The 18165-nt window shown below is 44.9% G+C and overlaps 1 protein-coding gene across 1 annotated transcript; it reads right to left on the bottom strand.

Moving 5' to 3' along the window:
* Window positions 1-1988: 1988 nt before the first annotated feature.
* CSUI_001758 (inositol polyphosphate kinase) lies at window positions 1989-17013 on the bottom strand. The gene is made up of 9 exons (XM_068061963.1): window positions 13517-17013; window positions 10724-12553; window positions 8290-9976; window positions 7376-7824; window positions 6180-6404; window positions 5219-5314; window positions 4558-4635; window positions 3696-3778; window positions 1989-2901 (listed from the first exon to the last, which is right to left on the bottom strand). The coding sequence occupies exons 1-9, from the start codon at window positions 15836-15838 to the stop codon at window positions 2160-2162; spliced, it is 7512 nt and encodes a 2503-aa protein (XP_067926059.1). The 5' UTR covers window positions 15839-17013; the 3' UTR covers window positions 1989-2159.
* Between the last annotated feature and the right edge of the window lie 1152 nt (window positions 17014-18165).

Below are 18165 nucleotides of genomic sequence, written 5' to 3' on the forward strand. Positions count from 1 at the left end.
GTGTCAGGTGTCGAGACACATCATCTCTTCCCGCAAGACCTACGCAGCAGCCATTATTCTGCTTCTGCCGATCCTCTCTCGCTGTCTGCCTTCCTCCCGCATGCATTGAAGAGTTTCTCCAAGGGAAAAAAGAACAAGTTAAAAACGATTAGAAGCCTATCACACACGGCTGAACTCCCAAGGACTATATATAGCTGGGGTGACACTCTGCGAAAGGCTGAATTTGAGTATCTTAGTCTTGAAGGGTAGGCGAAAGACAGCGGTGGACTGTTTGTCGTCCGTGTCATCCTGAGACCACCCGAGTTTGAAAGACACCTCAATCATCCTTGGAGAGATAGTAAAACTCACACTTCCTTCATACCTTCCTCTATGTACGTACTTGGTACTGATGTAGCTCTCTTTCAACCTCAAAGCTGTCCTCAAGCACATAGATAGAGGGAGAAGGTTCTTCCGTTATCATGTATCACTACTCCTCGATTACATTCCTTCAGCTCCTGATACACAATTACATGTGGAGAGTACCCCGTACTCCGGGGTACTCTCCACATGTAATTCTTCTGTGAGCCATCGATACTAATAGAGAAATGTGCACAACACCTTTGAATAGTACCTTCCGTCCTTTGTCTCTCCCTCTGTCTCCGCTTCGCTTGTGACGGAATAAACATACACGTATCATCTCCTTACACACAAGCTTCTTTTAATTTTTCATCTGCACCTCTTGAGAAGAGCAAACCGGATGACCAGTTACATGAAGACTCTTTAAGACAGACGCGTCTATCAGAATGAGAACACGCAAAGCCCTTTATTCTGCTTTTCCTTGTCATCATCACAAGAAAACCTCTACGAAAATCTAAGCAAATCCATGTCAGTTTTTCTTCGCATCCTTTCTTCTATCCCCTGATCGATCGAAAAGACAAAGGATGAGAAAAAGACCGTCCGTTCACTGCGATGGATTTCACAAGACAAGCTAAGAAAAAAAAAGAAAGAGCTACCTATCCATCTATCAACTGACACTGGTAGAGAGACCTCTCTGTGAATCTTTTGTCCGTCATGAATAAGGTCGTCACCAATCAGACCTTCCTGTTAGTTCAATAGCAATAGTAGCAGGCACATCAACCTGCTGCACGAAAGACAGAAGATTTCATTCCTTCTTCTCCTTTCCGTCTTTCTCTCCTTCTTCCTTCTCATGCACATCCTCACCAAACAAAGACCTGTACATTACCATCAAAATAAACTAATCACATATACAGACGTATCTCTGAAGACATTTTAAAATGAATCTTTCTATACGACTCCTAGGCGTAAAAAAGAATGTAGAGAGAGGGGAGAGAGGACAGAAGAAAAAAAAAGCAAGAGACAAATGGATGCAAATATAGACTTAACATAGCAGTGGGCCGCCGCCAGGATGAAAGTAGGTGAACTGAAAGGAATGAGAGGGAATCCAAAGAATCCAACTGAAGCAAGTTCTTCGCACAAAAGAGAAAGAGAGAGACGGAGAGAGCGAATATGATTAGATGGAGAAGTTAGCTTAAAAAATCAAGGTGGAGGTCGTCCTTCGCCAGGAGGATTGAGAGAGAAAGATAAACACAAAACTTAAGTCTTCTTCTTCTTCTTCTCCTCCTCCTCCTCCTCTCTTCTACTCCTTATTGATGTCAATCAGTTGACACGACCTTTCCGATAGACCGACCCTACCCCTCCAAATACTCTCCTGTCTCTATTCTCTCCGAGTAATTTAAGCACTGTTCTTCTCTGACCTTGAATAGATCAATTGATTCCCCACGGGCCCTCGCAACATACCTGTTCACGACGTTTGTATTCTTTCTCCATCAGCTTCATGACCTGAGCTTATATACGAAGATGAAGAAGATATCACCATGTACCTATAATAGATATACATATGTATGGCGTAAGAAAAAAGTCTATCTACACTTGAAGAGAGGTGCAGATATATATATATATATATATATACATGAAGAAAGATGTATATATAGGTAAACTGGATGAAGCTGTCCGCTTGATGTTCTTTTGAGACCGGAATCTTGTGAGATGAATACATTCTCACATTGAGAGATGTGACACCCCTCTACCTTATGTCGATAGTAAGAAGCACGGCTCTATCTCCTTCCTCTCTTCAAACAGAAATCCATGCCTCCGCTCCATCATTCCCCATCCTCCAAAGTTTTCTTGACTTTCTTCCTTTCCTTGCGACCCCAGAGACAGTCTCTAGCAATGTTGAGAAGAATCGTTAAGCCATGTCTTATCCCTTCATTGACGTCTTGATCTATCTGTCCTCTTCTCTCGATGTCCTTGTCATTTCTCTTCTCCTCCTGATCCTTCTTCTTCTTCTCGCAGCCTTCTTCATCGTCACTTTCGTTTCCGTTCTTGTTAGCGTGATCTCTTCTCCCTTCTCCTTCTCTCTTTGGAAGGCCCCCCTCTAAATGCATGCCATTATCTCTTCTTACTCCATGAGCATTCTTCTTCTCTCCTGCCTTGTCTTTCATTCTCTCATCTTCTTCTTCTTCACTTTCTTTCTCATTCTTCTCCTTCTCCTCTTCGTTACACCCCTTCATATCAACATAACTCCGACTCCGACCTTCTCCACCTTGAACCAGAGAAGAAGAAGAAGATGAGACGACTTCATTCTTCTCTCGAGCAGGAGAAGTATCTTTGCTTCTTTCCCCGTCTGACGACAAACTTCTTCTTTCATTCTCGTGACAGCGCACTATATTCGAGAACGAATCCCACCGACAATCGCACGTAGTCAAAGGATCAGAAGCATCAAAAAATAAGACGAGAGAGGTCGAATAGAAGCGAAACTCCCTCTGGTGCCTAAGCCACTCTAGCAGGGCTGAAAGCTTCACTACGCATTTACTTGCCATTGCTGGATAGATACGGAACAGTCTGAACGAAAGAATAACAAACCAAAAAGAAAGCAGAGGGTTAGTCAAACAAAGATAACTGAAGAAAGGCAAACAAGGACAGAAGGAGACAAAAGAAAATAAAGAAGAACGAAAGAAGGAAAACGAGGCCAAAAGAAAGGGGACGGTAACACAAAGAGAAAAGAAACGGAAAGCAAAAGACATTAACTCCTGTACCCCATCTCTACCGAGCGATCGACCGACCTATCTATCTGTCTTTGATCTATCTCTCTTTAATCTATCTTTCTACCTATCCGTAATCTACCTATCCTCGGCCTATGTATCTTGAATGTATGTATCTTAGTCTATCTATCTATCTATCTTCAATCTATCAGGGCAGAAGAGAGCGAGAGGTCCATAAATAAGTAACTACGTAGACCTGTATGCCTATGGTGAGCAAAATACTACGTGAAGAAGAATGAGTGTGCAGTTCATTCACACAAACAAGTCCCAGGCAAAAGCAAACAAGTAAGGAGTTCTCTTTGAACGAACATGGGAATAGAATAGACAGAGGAGAGACGCGCGATGAGACAAGTGGCCTCACCCCGCGGGAGAGGGAAGACGGGTGAAGAGAGAGAAGAAAGGAAGGGGGAAAAGGAGGGGAAAGATAGCCAGAGAAAGAGGTATAGAACAGAAGAAGAAGAAGACGAAGACGAGAGATAGAAAAGAGAGATAAGAGAAAATAGAAATATGTATATATAAGAAGAGAGATACAAGCAAAGAGAGAGAAGAGAGAAAGGAGAGAAAGAAAGAGAAATAAGAAAGAAGTCTCCTTACCTCCTGAGCAGAGAAGAGACTTGCTGAGCACCAAGAGACGCGCACTGACTACGGTCTAGGGTGCGACGACGAGATCTACTTCTCTGTCATACGCCCATCAGTACCAGAAAAGAAGAAAGGAAAGAAAGAAAGAGATGTTGAAAGAAAGGATGGAGGAAAAGAAAGCATTCATCATAGACCAGGATCTAAAGAGAACAAGGAAAGAGAAGACGATGATTTGGATTCTTGCAGCTAGACAGAAATCAACACGAAGAATTTCACATCGAAAAAATCGTCAGCAGCATACACACATACATGCATATATATGTATAAATATGCGGAAGATATACATACGTACATATTCATACTGAGCACGCCTATGTAATATATGTATATATGTATAAACCTGTATAGCAGCTGTATGGACGCAGATGTATGGAGAGGAGAAGAAACACGTGTAAGATTCCAAACACTCAAGAGCACGAGCCGAAGACCACCCTCTTCACCTCATCGATCTATGAAGATCTCTCTATCCTGTCGAAACCTATCTGACACGTAGCCTCTTTATGAAGCAAGAACGGTTAGGAAAACACCTCTTCGTATTAATGGCTCGTTCGCTTTTTCTTCATGTGATATTCGATGAAAGAAAAAGAGAAAGAGATAAGAGATAAATACCGTAGAAGATAGAAGCGCAGCGAAAAGGAAAGAGGGAAAGTTGTCAGTAGATAAGGAGTTCACGAAGAGCAAGCCAGTGAGGAGTTCGATGTCGTAGAGATGGGAATGAGTGACATGAAGAAGAAGAAGACGATAATGCCAAAGTCGAGTTTAAACTCAAGTCGGAAAACAGATACTGTAGTGGACGTACACCCGAGAAAAGACTTACAGCCGCATTACTTGGCTCAACAAAGGTTACATAAGAGAGCCGGAACCCAAGTAGCCATTGATGAGAAGAAACAATTTTCTACAAAGAATCGAAACAAAGACACACACGCACAAGGAAAGAAAGAAAGAAAAGATCTTGCGTAAACACCCTTCACCGAAGAAGATGAACATGAGAGCACGTCTTCTTCTTCTTCCCCTGCTGCTTGTTCACCTTTGTGTATGTAGAGGTGTATGTCGGAATGTATCGATTCTACGTAGATAGGACATTTTACATGCTGAGATACATACGCGTGTCCTCTGTATGGATACGCCTATACATTCTCTCCCCATATGCGTATGTAGATGTCTATGTGCCTCTGTTGTATGTACACCTACAAATACATACAGAGACAACTGAGATAGTCGTCAAACACATAGACACCCATGCCTCTCTCTATCTTTCTACCTCTTGTGCGCCACACCAACTTGAGAGCTTCCATTCTCTTTTCTTGTCCTTCTCCCTCACCTCACATCATCGTCGCTATCACCTACAACGACTACTACCACTCCTGCTATCGGAAAAGTTAACTGTGAATGAGTGATAAGAAGGAAAAGATAGAGAAAAATGCTTTAGTAGTGAGACTTATGTTTCTTGTGTACTAAGAAAGGGTGTTCTCTCTCACCTCTTCTTGACTCCAGCTCTTCAGCAGCGCATCGAGCTGTTCCACCGAAAGAAACGGCGCAAGCTCTGCTAGCCCCACATCGGCTGCAGAGAGATTCTGGTGGACCAAACAAGAGAGAAAAAGAGAGAGAAAGAAAGAATGAAGAAACAGAGCGGGAACTCACGGGGAAAGATGAAGTAGACAGAGAGAAAAGTACAGAAACTGTCTCCAGTATATACATAGACACCGGAGGTAGATACCTAACAGCAACAGTAGAAGAAGAAGAAAAAAACTACATCCTGTTCTCTCTCTGCTACTACTACTACGCCTACTTCACTCAGTGTCCTCTAGCTGTCTATCCATCTTCAATCTATCTATCTACCTTTACCCTATACATCTACCTTTAATCTATCTATTTACGTATTGTAAAGAAGCGCTTTGTGGATATCAGTCAGGCAGCGCACACATCGGCTCACAACAACATATGTACGGGGAAGCTTTGCACGTCGAAGAATGAAAGAGATCTCCTTCTCTTCCCGAGAAAGAAAACGTTTCTTCTACAATATGATACAAAGAGAGAAGGTCGTCTTATGAGCGCATGAGATATTTCAGGGTGGTACGTAGGCATCTAGCTAGGTAGGTATGTTACCGCATGCACAACACACGTATAGAGCGTACTCTCATCATGAGTTGTGTAATGATCGAAAGACGACGGAAGACATATGAAGCTGATCTGACGAAGAAAAACGAAAACTGAGATAAGCTACAATAAGAGAAACATCACAGCAACCGGATTAGCAGACGAAACAAAAGAGAGGATATAGAAACAATCGAAGATAGCCAGTCCTCCCCTAGCCACACAGTCGTTTGAAAGAGAACAACACATGACAGCACCTTCTAGATTTTCGCACGCATGCACGTGACGCCCACATAGATACTGAAGACTTCTCTTCTTCTCATAGACAGGTAGACAGATACGTACCGTAGCAAGTTTGATAGCTGTCATAGGATCATAAGTCCGTTGTAGAGCATCTTTAACCTGCTTTCTCTTCTCAACAGCTAGTCGCCTTTTTGTCATCGAGACACCCTGTGCTATACACCGAGCTTCCCATGCAGGGACATCTCCTGGATGCATGCCTATATAGCTTCTCCCAAGCTTCAGTTCCACAAAACAAGGTTGTCTATAGTGACGGACGGAAGGAGATAACTGGAGACAGAGAGACAGACAGCCAGAGAAAAAGCAGGACGTCAAGATACAAAGACAAAGAAGAAAGAGAGAGAAAGCTGAATACACCTCGGAACATGGGGAGGGAGAGATAGAAAAAGCTCGAAGACAGAGAAACCGAGAGAAGAAGAAGAAACATACGATCAGTTGGTTTAGCGAGAAGAGATAGCCCAGAAAGAGAGAGTTGCATGAGGGGAAGGAAAGAAACAAAGAAAGACACGTAAGAAGAAGAGAGGGAGGAGAGGAAGGAACAAGAAACGGAGCAACGCGAAACAGAGCGACCTCGAACAAGGGAGAACAAGAAGAAGAAAGGAAGAAAAAAAAGCGGAAAGACGAATTTGTGAACACCGCAGCACCCCCCAAGAGCCACATACACGGCAGATAGATAGGTAGACCAATTTCATGTACAGATGTGTGTGTTCTGGTGCAGAAGGACTGATCATGTGGAAGGCATGATGCCTAGAAACATTCAGAGGCAAATATAGACATGTCCACGTAGTTACTTCGGTGTGTATCATATATACATACATATATAAATATATACGACACCTACATATATATATATATATATATGCACACCTAACTAACGTATATATGGTAGTCAGGTGTTTATCCTACTGACACACGCACGTCCCCTGTTGATCCACTAGTGAGAGAAACTGTACAGGTACTACATAGAAACACTGAAAGCGATGTCGTCTTCATACTTAGGCATATATACCTAAAGATATCCACTGACATATCAAACCCAAGCAACAGACAACTACTGAGTGTACAAGCTATCTCGATGAAAGTAGGTACATTCAACATATACATATCTTTGTATCTCCAATGTCTCTCCTTGCCCCCCCCTCCCTCTTCATGAAGAGATAAAGAACGAAGTCAAGGGAGATTCCACCTCTGCTCCCTTGCCAAGCAAGAGAGACAGATACGAACACGCGATTCCTTCTTACTTTCATCATTAAGAGACCGCCGTTGAGACTTCCAGCTCCTCCTTCTCCTCCTACCCCGCCGAGTGTTGTCACGTGACTGTCTAGGAGCCGTTTGCCTTTTCCTCTTTGAGTAGGGTGAACGTGCTTTGAGCTTTCTTCTGCATCTTCTCCTCCTAACTCCCATACAAGAGGATAGGTTGATATTCCTTCCTGACCTCGCCTCATCAGCGTGACAGATGTTGAAGAAGACGGTGCTAACGACGGATCTCCGTCATTCTCTTCTTCTTCTCCTCTCTGTCTCCCTCCTCTCCCTCTCCACCCCATTTGTGTGCCGATAGAAAGGTCGTCGTCTTCCCGTTCTTGCTGACCCGATGGAGATGCATATGGAATAACTTGATCGAAAGGCACAGAAAGAGCCGGAGATGTCTCTAACATCTTGTCCTTCTCTCCTGAGGAAGATTGCTTCTCCGCTGACAAAAGGACAGGAAAAAGAGAACAAAATGGTAGAAACAATGTCCCCTCCATTGCAAGAAGAGATAGACAGATTATAGACAGACGAACGAATAGATTGAAGATAGATACATAGATAGATAGATAGTTCGATAGTGTTTGACGACTACTCAGGCATAGTGCCGTCATCTTGTTCTCTAGCCTGTATCCCCCAGCCAAGCCATACAGATCAACTGTGTGTATCGGTGGATACAGGCAGGCGTAGACGTTACGAGAGAGGAGACACATACGTAGAGATTCTTCACAGAATTGAACTACTACCCTTTTCCTTTCACGGCCGCTTTTCTTTCTCTTGTCTACCTACTATTTCTTCTTTGTCTTCTTCCCCCCGGCTCCAATCCTTTCTTTTTTTGCCCGGTCCTCTCTGCTCTGACCGCATTACGATTATATCCCTGCTACTCCTACTGCTAATGAGAACAACGTACCTTGTTTGAGAGAAACCCTTGAAACAGCTCTTCTTGTTTCTCTTCCTTCCTCTGGATTTCTCCTGTCTCCTAGTTCTTTCTCTACGTTTTCACAGAGAAGCTTGAAGAGCTTTCTCCGTTGTACGTCTTGAAGAGAAGCAGCCGAGGGTCGTACAAGAGCGGTGCCCTCATATTCAAAAATCAAGGAGTTCTGTCTTAAGAACTCAAGAGAAGATTGCGAGACTCTTTCTTCTGGCCCTTCTTCCTCTTCTTCTTCTTCTCCTTCTTCTTCTTCCGCTTCCACCAAGGAAGGTAAAGCCTCCAAGCCCTGTCGTGACCTTCTCTGCTGTCCTTGCTGCGCAGCTCTAGGCGCCGCCGCGCCCGCCGCCTCAGGAGAGTTCAAAGAAGAAGGGGAAGACGATGAGAAGCGAGCTATACGAGAATTCACCCGATAAAGTTGAGGGTTCTCTTCGCCAGGAAACTGTTGTGCTTTTTCTTCTTCCTTCTTTCTACAAACAGAGGGAGAAGAAAAAGACTCGCCATGACTATTCGTCATGTCTGGCGAACTTTCTTTATATTCCTCTCTTGGAGCAGATCTTGTTTCTCCACGAGAAAGCGATAGAAGATCTCTGTTCTCTCCTTCTGTTCCTTTCTCTTCTGTTTGATCGTGACCTGCTAGATACAGCGATTGCGAGGCGTCGCTCTCTCTCTTCCTCACAGAAGGCGCAACGCCTGAATCCTTCTTCTTCAACGGCGTCGAATTTGACGACGATGAGAGAAGAGGAGCGAAGGATGAAGATGAGTCTTCTATCTGCTTCTTGCTTTCTTGATGAGAAAGTTCTGGTGCAAGAGAAGTACATTCTTCTGCGTTTTTCTTCTTCGTTACTTCAACTGACCGTAGGGGAGAACAAGAAGACGAGCGCTCTACATGCACTTTTCGATTGCTGTCCATATTATGACTACTACAACAACTACTACCAGTAGCAGTAGAACTCTTATTATACTCCCTCCCACCTCCTCCTAAGAGAGCATCAAAGGCTTTCGATAAACTTTTCTCAGAGACCATTCCGCTCCAATAACTGGAGAGACCTTGAGATATGTGACTATGCGCTCTAGACCATGTTGATGGGATGAAAGACGATGGGGATGAAAATGGAGGATCTTTCTGTCCTCTTTCTTCCGCGTTCATACTTGTAGAAATCTTCTTATCCTTCTCTCTCTTTTCATTTCCTTTCTTACTTCTTTCTTCTCTCTCTTCCTTTTCTCTCGTCTTCCGGTCCTTGACTCTCTTCCTAGTCGCGTTAGTGGGGGTGAGTGTGCTCATCATCCCCTGAGCCTCCTCGCCACTTCCCTCATCTACTATTCCTTCTATGTTCTCCGCTTTTCCTTGGCGGGTGTGTGAAGATGGCACAGCAGCTTCTTCAGGAATTTCTCCATCTACGCATGCACCGCTGTTTTCTTCGGAACAATGAAGATTACGAGAAGAAGAAGATGAAGGAGGTCCGCCTTCTTCTGGACTTCTCGGACTATCAGAAGAGATAGATCGATCACTATCAACGTCACAATCAGAGGGAGAAGAAGAAGAGGTTGTACAAGAGATCTCTGAAGAAAGAGAGAAACTATTACTAGGGAGATCTATCTCAGCAAAAGAAGAAGGTGAAGGGCCGTCGCCGAGACTTGCAGCTACCCGAGATGCCGCTGCGATAATCTGAGAAAGCAAGCACAAAAGAGGGATAGAAGGACAGACGCGAACGAGTTATGAACCCGTCATCGGTCGATGAATGGATGAACAAAGTGAGATAAAAGGCAGTTCCTCCCTAGACAGAAAGAAAAGTGAAGCACAAGGAAGAAAGACAGATGGAGATAGGAAGAGAGAGAGAGAGAGAAAGAAAGAAAGAAAGAAAGAAAGCAACCGTATTCTTATAGCAATAGAGAAACTAAGAAAGAGAGAAGGAGTCTCTTTCGCCTCTGTAGGTGCCGGGGAGGTTGAATAGAAACAAGAGCTCAGTCAGATATGCCTTCGACTGCCCTCTCCCTCTTGGATGAATGAAACGAACAGCAAGAGAGAGAACGATGTTTGATCATAAGGAGGCATCTGCAGTGTATAGACAGACACTTGAACGTGGTGACGTACACATATACATCCTAGGTGTGTACATGTATATACATCCTAGGTGTGTACATCTACAAAAAATACTAGCCTCACAGCGGATGGATGTGTCTATCCGGTTGATTCATTTAGCAGATCTTCTGTCTTCTTGTTAGTCTGTACGGAGTACCTACCTATCTCTGAAAGGCCTCTATCGACTTTCATGAGAAGTATTTTTACAGACTCTTTCCCCTTCCTTCCTTTCTTTTCTCTCGACAGATCGACCGAGTGTAGACTCATACATACACCTCAAAAAAGCAGGAAGTGTTTCTCGCCGCTTCGTACTACTCGAAACTGTGAGCTCACCTGATTCCTAACTTCCCCGACAACGTTTTCACTTGCCTCTTTTCCTTTGGAAAGAATCTTGTGAAACCATTGAGACCCCTCGAGATGTCCTGGAAGAAGAGAAGTGCTCTTCTCTATCCCTTGATCTCTCTCTATGTGTTTTGAAAGTCCCCGGGAAAAAGACGTCTTCTTCTCAGGAGAAGGTGACGAAGAAGAGGAAGGAGAACAAGAAGAAGCATAGGGCCCATCTGATGACACAGAAGGAAGAGAAGGAGAGACAGCTGAACGAGTGGGATGTTCTCTCTTGTGTAATCGCCGTCGATGTTTGAATGACTGAAGGACCGACGGTGGAAGAAGAGAGCTTGTCGATGAGGAAGTGAAAGAATAAGAGAGGGGGGCATCAACTGGAGAAGAAGAAACATAAGGATGATGAGAGGAAGAAGAACGACGATGAGGAAGAAGAGGAGGAGAAGAGAAAACATGGGACTTTTTTGACTGCGAGGCGGAGAAGCAACAAGACGAAGAAGTAGAAGAAGAGGAAGAAGAAAACGAATCGAAGACAGAAGAAAAGGGACGCCATTTCCGAGAGGAAAGAAGACGGCGACTATACATAGGTAAGACTGAATGATGACATGGCACAGAAGGGGCATCTTGACAGATTTCTAACACGGTCTTCTCTCCTTCATCGTCTTCCACCCTTAACGTTGTGATGGGTTCTGTTTCTTCTTCTTCTTCTTCCTCTTCAAACGCATCTTCTTCAGTGTTTTCCTCTTTGACAAGACGCCCTGTAGCCGTGATGTTCTTTGTTGAAGGGGGATGCATGTTTCTTCTCTTCTCCCTTGTCCTCTCAGGAGAGAACCGATCTCTATCTTCACGATTCTCATCACTATCAACATCTCGGAGATAAGACTGATGGGTAGATTGTCGAGGAAGAAGAGAAGACCTTCTGCGCACGAAGTCATCATCGACCGAGGACTCGCGATGCTTCTTGGCTCCTATGGAGAAAGGCGACGACGAAGAAGAGGATGAACGAGAAGGCCGAGTTAAGAGTAGAGAAGAGAATGAAGACGTAGAAAAATACCTTAAAGGGGGGACGTTTGTGGAAGATGGAGAGACATGAGAAGAAGTTCGTGGTCTATCTCCATCATGTTCTCTTTCATGAGAAAAACTGCTTTGTTCAAAAGTACGAGGACAGCTGAAAGAAGATGGTAGTATAACACCCTCATTCGTATTCTTCTTCACCATCATAGAATTGAAAGGCGATGATAAAGATGAAGACGAAAGAGATAAAGAAGGATACCAAATAGAAGAAGAAGAACGAGGAAGAATAACGAAAGATTGTGAAGATGTACTCTTCGAAAACGGACTTTTACCTGAAGAGAAGGGAGCCGATAATGATAGATCCCCTATATAAGGAAACGTTCTTCTTCTTCTTCGGGTCTTCGAAGAAGGAGATAAGGACCCGCTACACGACTGTGGCTCCTCATCCTGCTGGGATAGAGAACGATCACCTGCTTTATACACAAGCTGAAAGAACTCGAGCTCACGTACATTATTCTCTGGTATGTATCTGTAGGTACAACCGTCTCCACCTATTAAAGATCTAATACGACGACAGTGATGATTATGACCACAGCGACGATGTAGCTGAGATAAAGACCTCCCCTCGTGCTTCAACTGAAGAAGATGATAGAGACGAGGGGCATAAAAACAACTTTCTTCTTCTTCTTCGTCTTCTTCTTCGACCTCTCCTTCGGGTAGAGAAGACAGCAAAATGTGTTCAGTAAAGCGAATCGGATCACACCCCATCTCAAGAGAGACTAAGAAAAGTCTTGGGGGAGAGGACGACGTCTGAGAGAGGAATAAAGATCCACAGCAATGAAAAGAGGAGAAAAGGTTCAATGAATGTCTCGAGATGCCACACTGATTGACAAGACACAACAGACGTACAGGGAGGGAAAGAAGACAGCAAGACAAAGAAAGAAAGAAAGAAAGAAGGAAAGAAAGAAAACGGTTAACGTGATATATCAGGATCGACAAGATTGCCTTGATTGGGAGAGACCGGTGCATGCGTGGGGGAAAGAGAAAGAGAAAGGACCATCAAAAAGAAGAGAAGAGGCGGTCGAAAAGAGGAGACGAGACAGATGGAAAAACTTCTGGAGTTTGCACCAGGGCGGGTGGGTGGGTAATAAGAATGAAGAAAATCCAAAGCATCAAGAGTGAAGCCGGGGGAGCTGACGATCTCCCACGAAGAAGAATTAGAATCCTAGCGAACGCCGCATGTAGAGCTAAAACACTCACGGGAGGGTATGACTCCACATACCCACTGTGGACCCTGAATAGATTACTCTTGTGGCTGTATATAAAAGGACATCGATATACACGCATAGAGACATGTGTGCTGATGTACATGTATGTCAATCGTAATACATCCATATGGATAGATAGACAGATCGATTGAAGACAGATATATAGATAAAGATAGAGAGGCAGACAAACAGGTGTGTCTCTTACACGATTCTGCTGAAACCCGTCACGAGAGAACTTCCTATGCAGATTCCTCTTGACACGCAAATGAGCAGTTGCAGCTACACAGAGACCACCAGCACTCCTCTATCCAACCCCCCCCCCTACAGCTGATCCTCATATATGGAAAGAAATGACACAACCGCTCCTGCCTTTCCAGTGTACCTATCTATCTCAGTCAAAGCATCTACAGACGTAGAGAAAGAGACAATCGTATCTCTACGTCAACAGGGAGGTATGTATCGACTCTACTATTACACAGTGGGTGCTCGCTTGTTCTCAACGTACATCATTCCAAGGAAAAGTTCGAGTTGACAAGACTCGCTTTAATCGATGAAGGAAATAGTCGCACCCTTGTTCTCCACCCTGGGGGAGACCTTTTTTCCGTGAAAAGCAAGGAAGAAAATTCTCACTCATGATCACTCCAAACGTCGTTCCTCTCCCCGTCCCAGCAGGGATTCTTTTCTGCGTTAGAACTCTTTTCTTCCTGGATCTGAATCTTTCGTCTCTTCTTTCTTTACTTTTCTGTGGACTCTGTTCCTCATCTTCTTCTATACGAGGGTACCTCTCAAAAGAACGTCCTCTCTCCTTCAGGGAAGGAAACCTCACCCCAAGGTTCTCGTCATGCTTCTCGGCAGTCTCTTCTATTGACTTCACTTCTTTCTTCTCGGCAGGAAAAGAAGAGGGAGTAGGGCCGGAGAACTGCCAAGCCTCTTGAGGTGCTGAAAAAGAATGATGTAACGGAGGAGAGAAAGGAGAAGAGGAAGAAGAAGAAGCAGAAGAAGAAGAAACGAGATGGTCTTTTACATCTCTTTTGACTCTTTGTCGTGAGTCTCCTTCTAAGGATCGTGCAGGAGAACCTGAGGGGGGTCTGAAAGGAGAATGTCCTCTGGGAAGCACAGGAGGAGAAAGGCAGTTGCTAGATGGTGTATAGACACCAGCACTGATGGTCTTCTTGACTTCCTCTCTTTCCCTTACCTGTTCTAGTCCTTCTATTTCATGAGCACCTTGCGGATGTTGTTGGTCTTCTTCTTCTTCTTGTTCTCGCTCGGAGTCCATCCCCTCGTCTATCCTCTGAATCTTCAATTCTGCGTCTTCTTCTTCTCCTGTCTCCTTCCCTCTTGTTCTTCCCTTATCGTGATGTCTCTCTTCCTGTCTCCTAACATCTCTTCTACATGACCATCCCTCCGGAAAGTTTTTCTTCTCTTCACCTCCTTCGACGCGTGATGCTACTCTTGCTTCATTCTTATCATCGTCAATAGAAACATTCTTACCACCTCCCCCTGTCACCTGAGGTTGTCCTTCTTCTTTGTCACCTCTCTCATTGCTTCCTTCTTCTCTTCCGATCGCTTCTTCTCCAAGGGGTCGCCCTGTGAAAGATGAAGAAGGAGTATGACCATCTGTTACTGCATCGACTACGGCAGTAAGATCATTGCGTTCATGTTCATCTTCTTCTTGTGCTACCATTCTCGTTTCTTTAGCCTGCTGGTCTTGTATCTCAAGGCCAGCAAGAAGAAAACTATACACAGCCGATGTCTCCGCAGGATCATCACATACAGCTTCTCCTCCTTGTTCTCCTTCTTCTTCTCCGTTGTTATCAGTCGTTGTGCCGGCCTCCCCGGAGAGAGGTGTAGGAGAACAAGGAGACGAGGTGTGGGTGAAGCCAGAGTGTTCTCCATGACTGGACTTTAGAAATAGCATAGACATATCTGTAGCTGGGTTTGTCCCTTTGATACTACAAAGGGATGATGATTGACTACGTGTTACGGAACTTCCTTCTTCTTTCTTGTTTAACTCACACGAGACATCGACCTCATCGTCTTCACACTTTCTCTCCTCTTCTTGTTCGCCTTGTCGAAACCCCGTTGGAAAGGATGAAGACCTGGAAAAGAGAAGAGAGGAAGATGACGAGAGATCTCTTCTTATGCCCCGGCTGGTCTCGTTAAACGAAAGAGAAGAATCGCTTCCGCTTCGACTCTGAAGCAAAGGAAAAGAGGTAGCTGAACAGAAAGCGGCAGAAGGGAAACGATCGTAAGCCGAACGACTCTTTTCTCCGTTTAGAACGCATGCACTATCGCTTGTTTTCTTTTTCTGCTCCAGAAGATTCTTAGGAAAAGAATTTTGTTTGAAAACAGCTGGAGACGGTACATCAACACTGCTATCCTGAACTATCCTCTTTGGGATGAGGGACTTTTCGGGAGCTTCTTCATGATCCCTACCACCTTCCCCATTAGTCATGTATTTTCTCTCCTTTCCATAGTCGGCTAGTTCATTTTCGTCTCGATGGTTGTTCTGTTGCTGTGCTTGACTCCTCTCTGAGAGAACTGCTGAGTATTTTCTTACATCTTCAAGAAAGTATTCATGCGATGCATGGGGGCGTGGTGACGACGCGCATGGCCATAGATGAGGAGGAGAAGAACATTGCTTTTCTGATCCGTTAAGATCACTGAGAGATTTTGTTAGAGATGGAGGAGAACTGGCAACCTGCAAAGGATGAGAAGGAGAAGAAGGCGGAGAGGGTGATGTTGATGGAGGTCCACCAGCCGGAACATAAAAAGTCGTTCCAATTTGAACAACAGGGGATGACGCGGATGTAGCAGGAGAATCCATCTTCCTTTCTGTTCCCTCCTTTGCCACTGATGCATTCAGCCTTCCCTTTCACCCGCCGTGAAATTAAAGATAAAAGAGTCTAAGAGACTCGTCGTCGAGAGATAGGAAGAAAACAAAAACCAACCTCCTAGCTCCTGAGTTCATCGCATGACGAGATATCTTCTTCTCATCTGCATGCACAGCAAGGCAAAACTTTCTCTTGCTTGGTGAGTCCCGAATTCACTAAGAAGGTCTCTTCTCTAGAATACCGACCCTCCCCTCCCCCATACTCCCCCCTACCGGTCCTCCTCCTTTCCGAAGAATGGAAACGACGAGCATAATCGAAAAGAAACAGTGAAAGAGAGTTCAACTTAGAAGACAGGCTCACGGGAAAGAAGAATAACTAAGACAAGGGAGAAGGTAGGAACCAAGCAGTGAACTACAGAGAGAGTGTGTGAGGAAGGAAGCTTGCTTGGGCGACCTGCTGGTTTCTTCGTCTGAGAGAATCTGAATTCTGGGGAAAATTGCGGGAAACGCACGAAGAAAGACAGCACGGCACCAGTCCTTCTCTCCACCGTCTGTCAGACATTTCCGCCGGTACACTTGTCAAAGAAAGCCCCATTTGTTCAGGAATGTTTTAAAGAAAGTTCCCCGGCAATGCAGGAGTAACGAACATCGAGCGAAGGGATCAAGTCTGGAAGTCCCTAGGACACAACATGCGTGGGATTTAGCTTTGGTGAGAAGTGAAAACACCGCGACAGAAAAGCGCGTCTGTCCAGAAGGAATAGACAAACGAAGTGGTGAGTAGATCGACAGCGAAAAATCGTGACGACCTACCTATCTCCATACCTTGCCGCGAATTTCATTTTTCAAAGAAAAGCGCGGTCCTTAAAGTTAAGAGATACCTACACCTGACGAAAAAACTCAGAAGCAATACGTCTTCAAAGAAGATGGTATGGCAGATGTAAGGCATATGAGAAAAATAGAAGAGAGAAAAACCGAGACGTCCTTCAACAGTTAGAGGGGGAGAAGCCCGGGATAATGGTACCGTCGTTCGGCGATTGCGGCACAGCTGGGGCCGGGAAACAGGGGAAGACGTTGCAGCCCGAGAGAAAAGAGCATACAGAGAGAGTGAGGGACTTTGAGATAAAAAGTAAGCGGTCCTGATTATGATTCCACCCATGAAAGCTTCTCTCGTCTGTCGCAAAGATGCGGCGGTCGATGCATGCCCGGTGACTTCCCTTAGGCTGGAGACGTCGCCTGGTGATGGGTGAAGGACATGACCTGAAGACTTTCCTTGTCTCACAACTGAGATAGGACTAGGGGGAGTAGAATCAGAATGGAGGAAGGTTCTGTCTCCGTGTCGGATGTACGCAAGTAGAGACTCGGCCGAAAGATCGAGGGAAGTCCAGGAAGCAACAGTCCGATATTGACGGTTTGACTAGGCTTCATCGATGCACCTATCTACAAAAGCGCCGACGCGAGGCCGGGAACAAGATAACGCTGGTACCAACGTCATTCGTATTGTTGTCCTACGTCGTAAGGAGAAGTACAATTCGGTAGTGTGACGCCGGGAATAGAAAATACCATCGGGCCACAGAGACTGGAAGAATTCACGATTCTGAGAACAAAAGTCTCGTGTTGACAAGCTTGTACGTGGAGATTGACTATTTGTTTCGAAATGCGGAGAGAGAGGCGATGAAACAAGAGCGGATAAATTCATTTCCTCCATGAATGATTCAAAGAATCGCTGTAGATGTTCTCCCCCCAGGGTGTTGGACAAGTTCCCATGTCCTCCCTGTGTTGATTCCTACGCTCTCCCGTCTCTTTTTCCCAGACGAGGGCTGGCTGACTGCCTAACGTACTTTAGGTTCTCCAGACTGGGATTTTGCTGTTTACACGACGTAATGGTAAGAACAACAGTCGCAGTCAAGGAAGATCAAAAGAAAACGATCTGAAAGTGCTTGTTTGAACCAGCGGCCATCAGCGCGTACCGGCCCGGAATGTCATGACAACGGCATCCCCTAGCACGAGGGCGGGAGTTCCCTCTCTTCTCACAAGGTACAAGATATGAAAAAAGCTGCGGGGCAAGGAGGACTAAAAAAGAAGAACCGGAGAGGACAAGGTGCCCATAACTGTAAGAGAGACAGAACAATACGTTGGCGGTCTTACGGAAATCTCCGGGGGCTTACTTTTTGTAAACGTTGCTCACGGCCAAGGAGATGTGATTGCTCTTTTACTTTCATTGCCTTAAGCGATCCCTTCCCCTTCTTTTGCTGTGCCCCTGCCATCGCTGCCACCACATTTATCAAGAACTAACGTGGGTGAAAAATGACAAGAGACTCCGG

The sequence above is a fragment of the Cystoisospora suis genome, assembly GCF_002600585.1.
Source record: "Cystoisospora suis strain Wien I chromosome Unknown contig_705, whole genome shotgun sequence".
In the NCBI taxonomy this organism is placed as follows: Eukaryota; Apicomplexa; class Conoidasida; order Eucoccidiorida; family Sarcocystidae; genus Cystoisospora; species Cystoisospora suis.

Excerpts from the sequence above, each read along its gene's own strand:
- CSUI_001758 (XM_068061963.1), bottom strand. The coding sequence starts at position 15,838 with ATGGATTCTCCTGCTACATCCGCGTCATCCCCTGTTGTTCAAATTGGA. Across the intron at positions 6,405-7,375 it reads GCGGTCTCTTAATGATGAAA|TTATCTCCTTCCGTCCGTCA; the intron begins GTAAGAAGGAAT and ends CTCTGTCTCCAG. Across the intron at positions 5,315-6,179 it reads CAGCTATCAAACTTGCTACG|AATCTCTCTGCAGCCGATGT; the intron begins GTACGTATCTGT and ends TTGGTCCACCAG.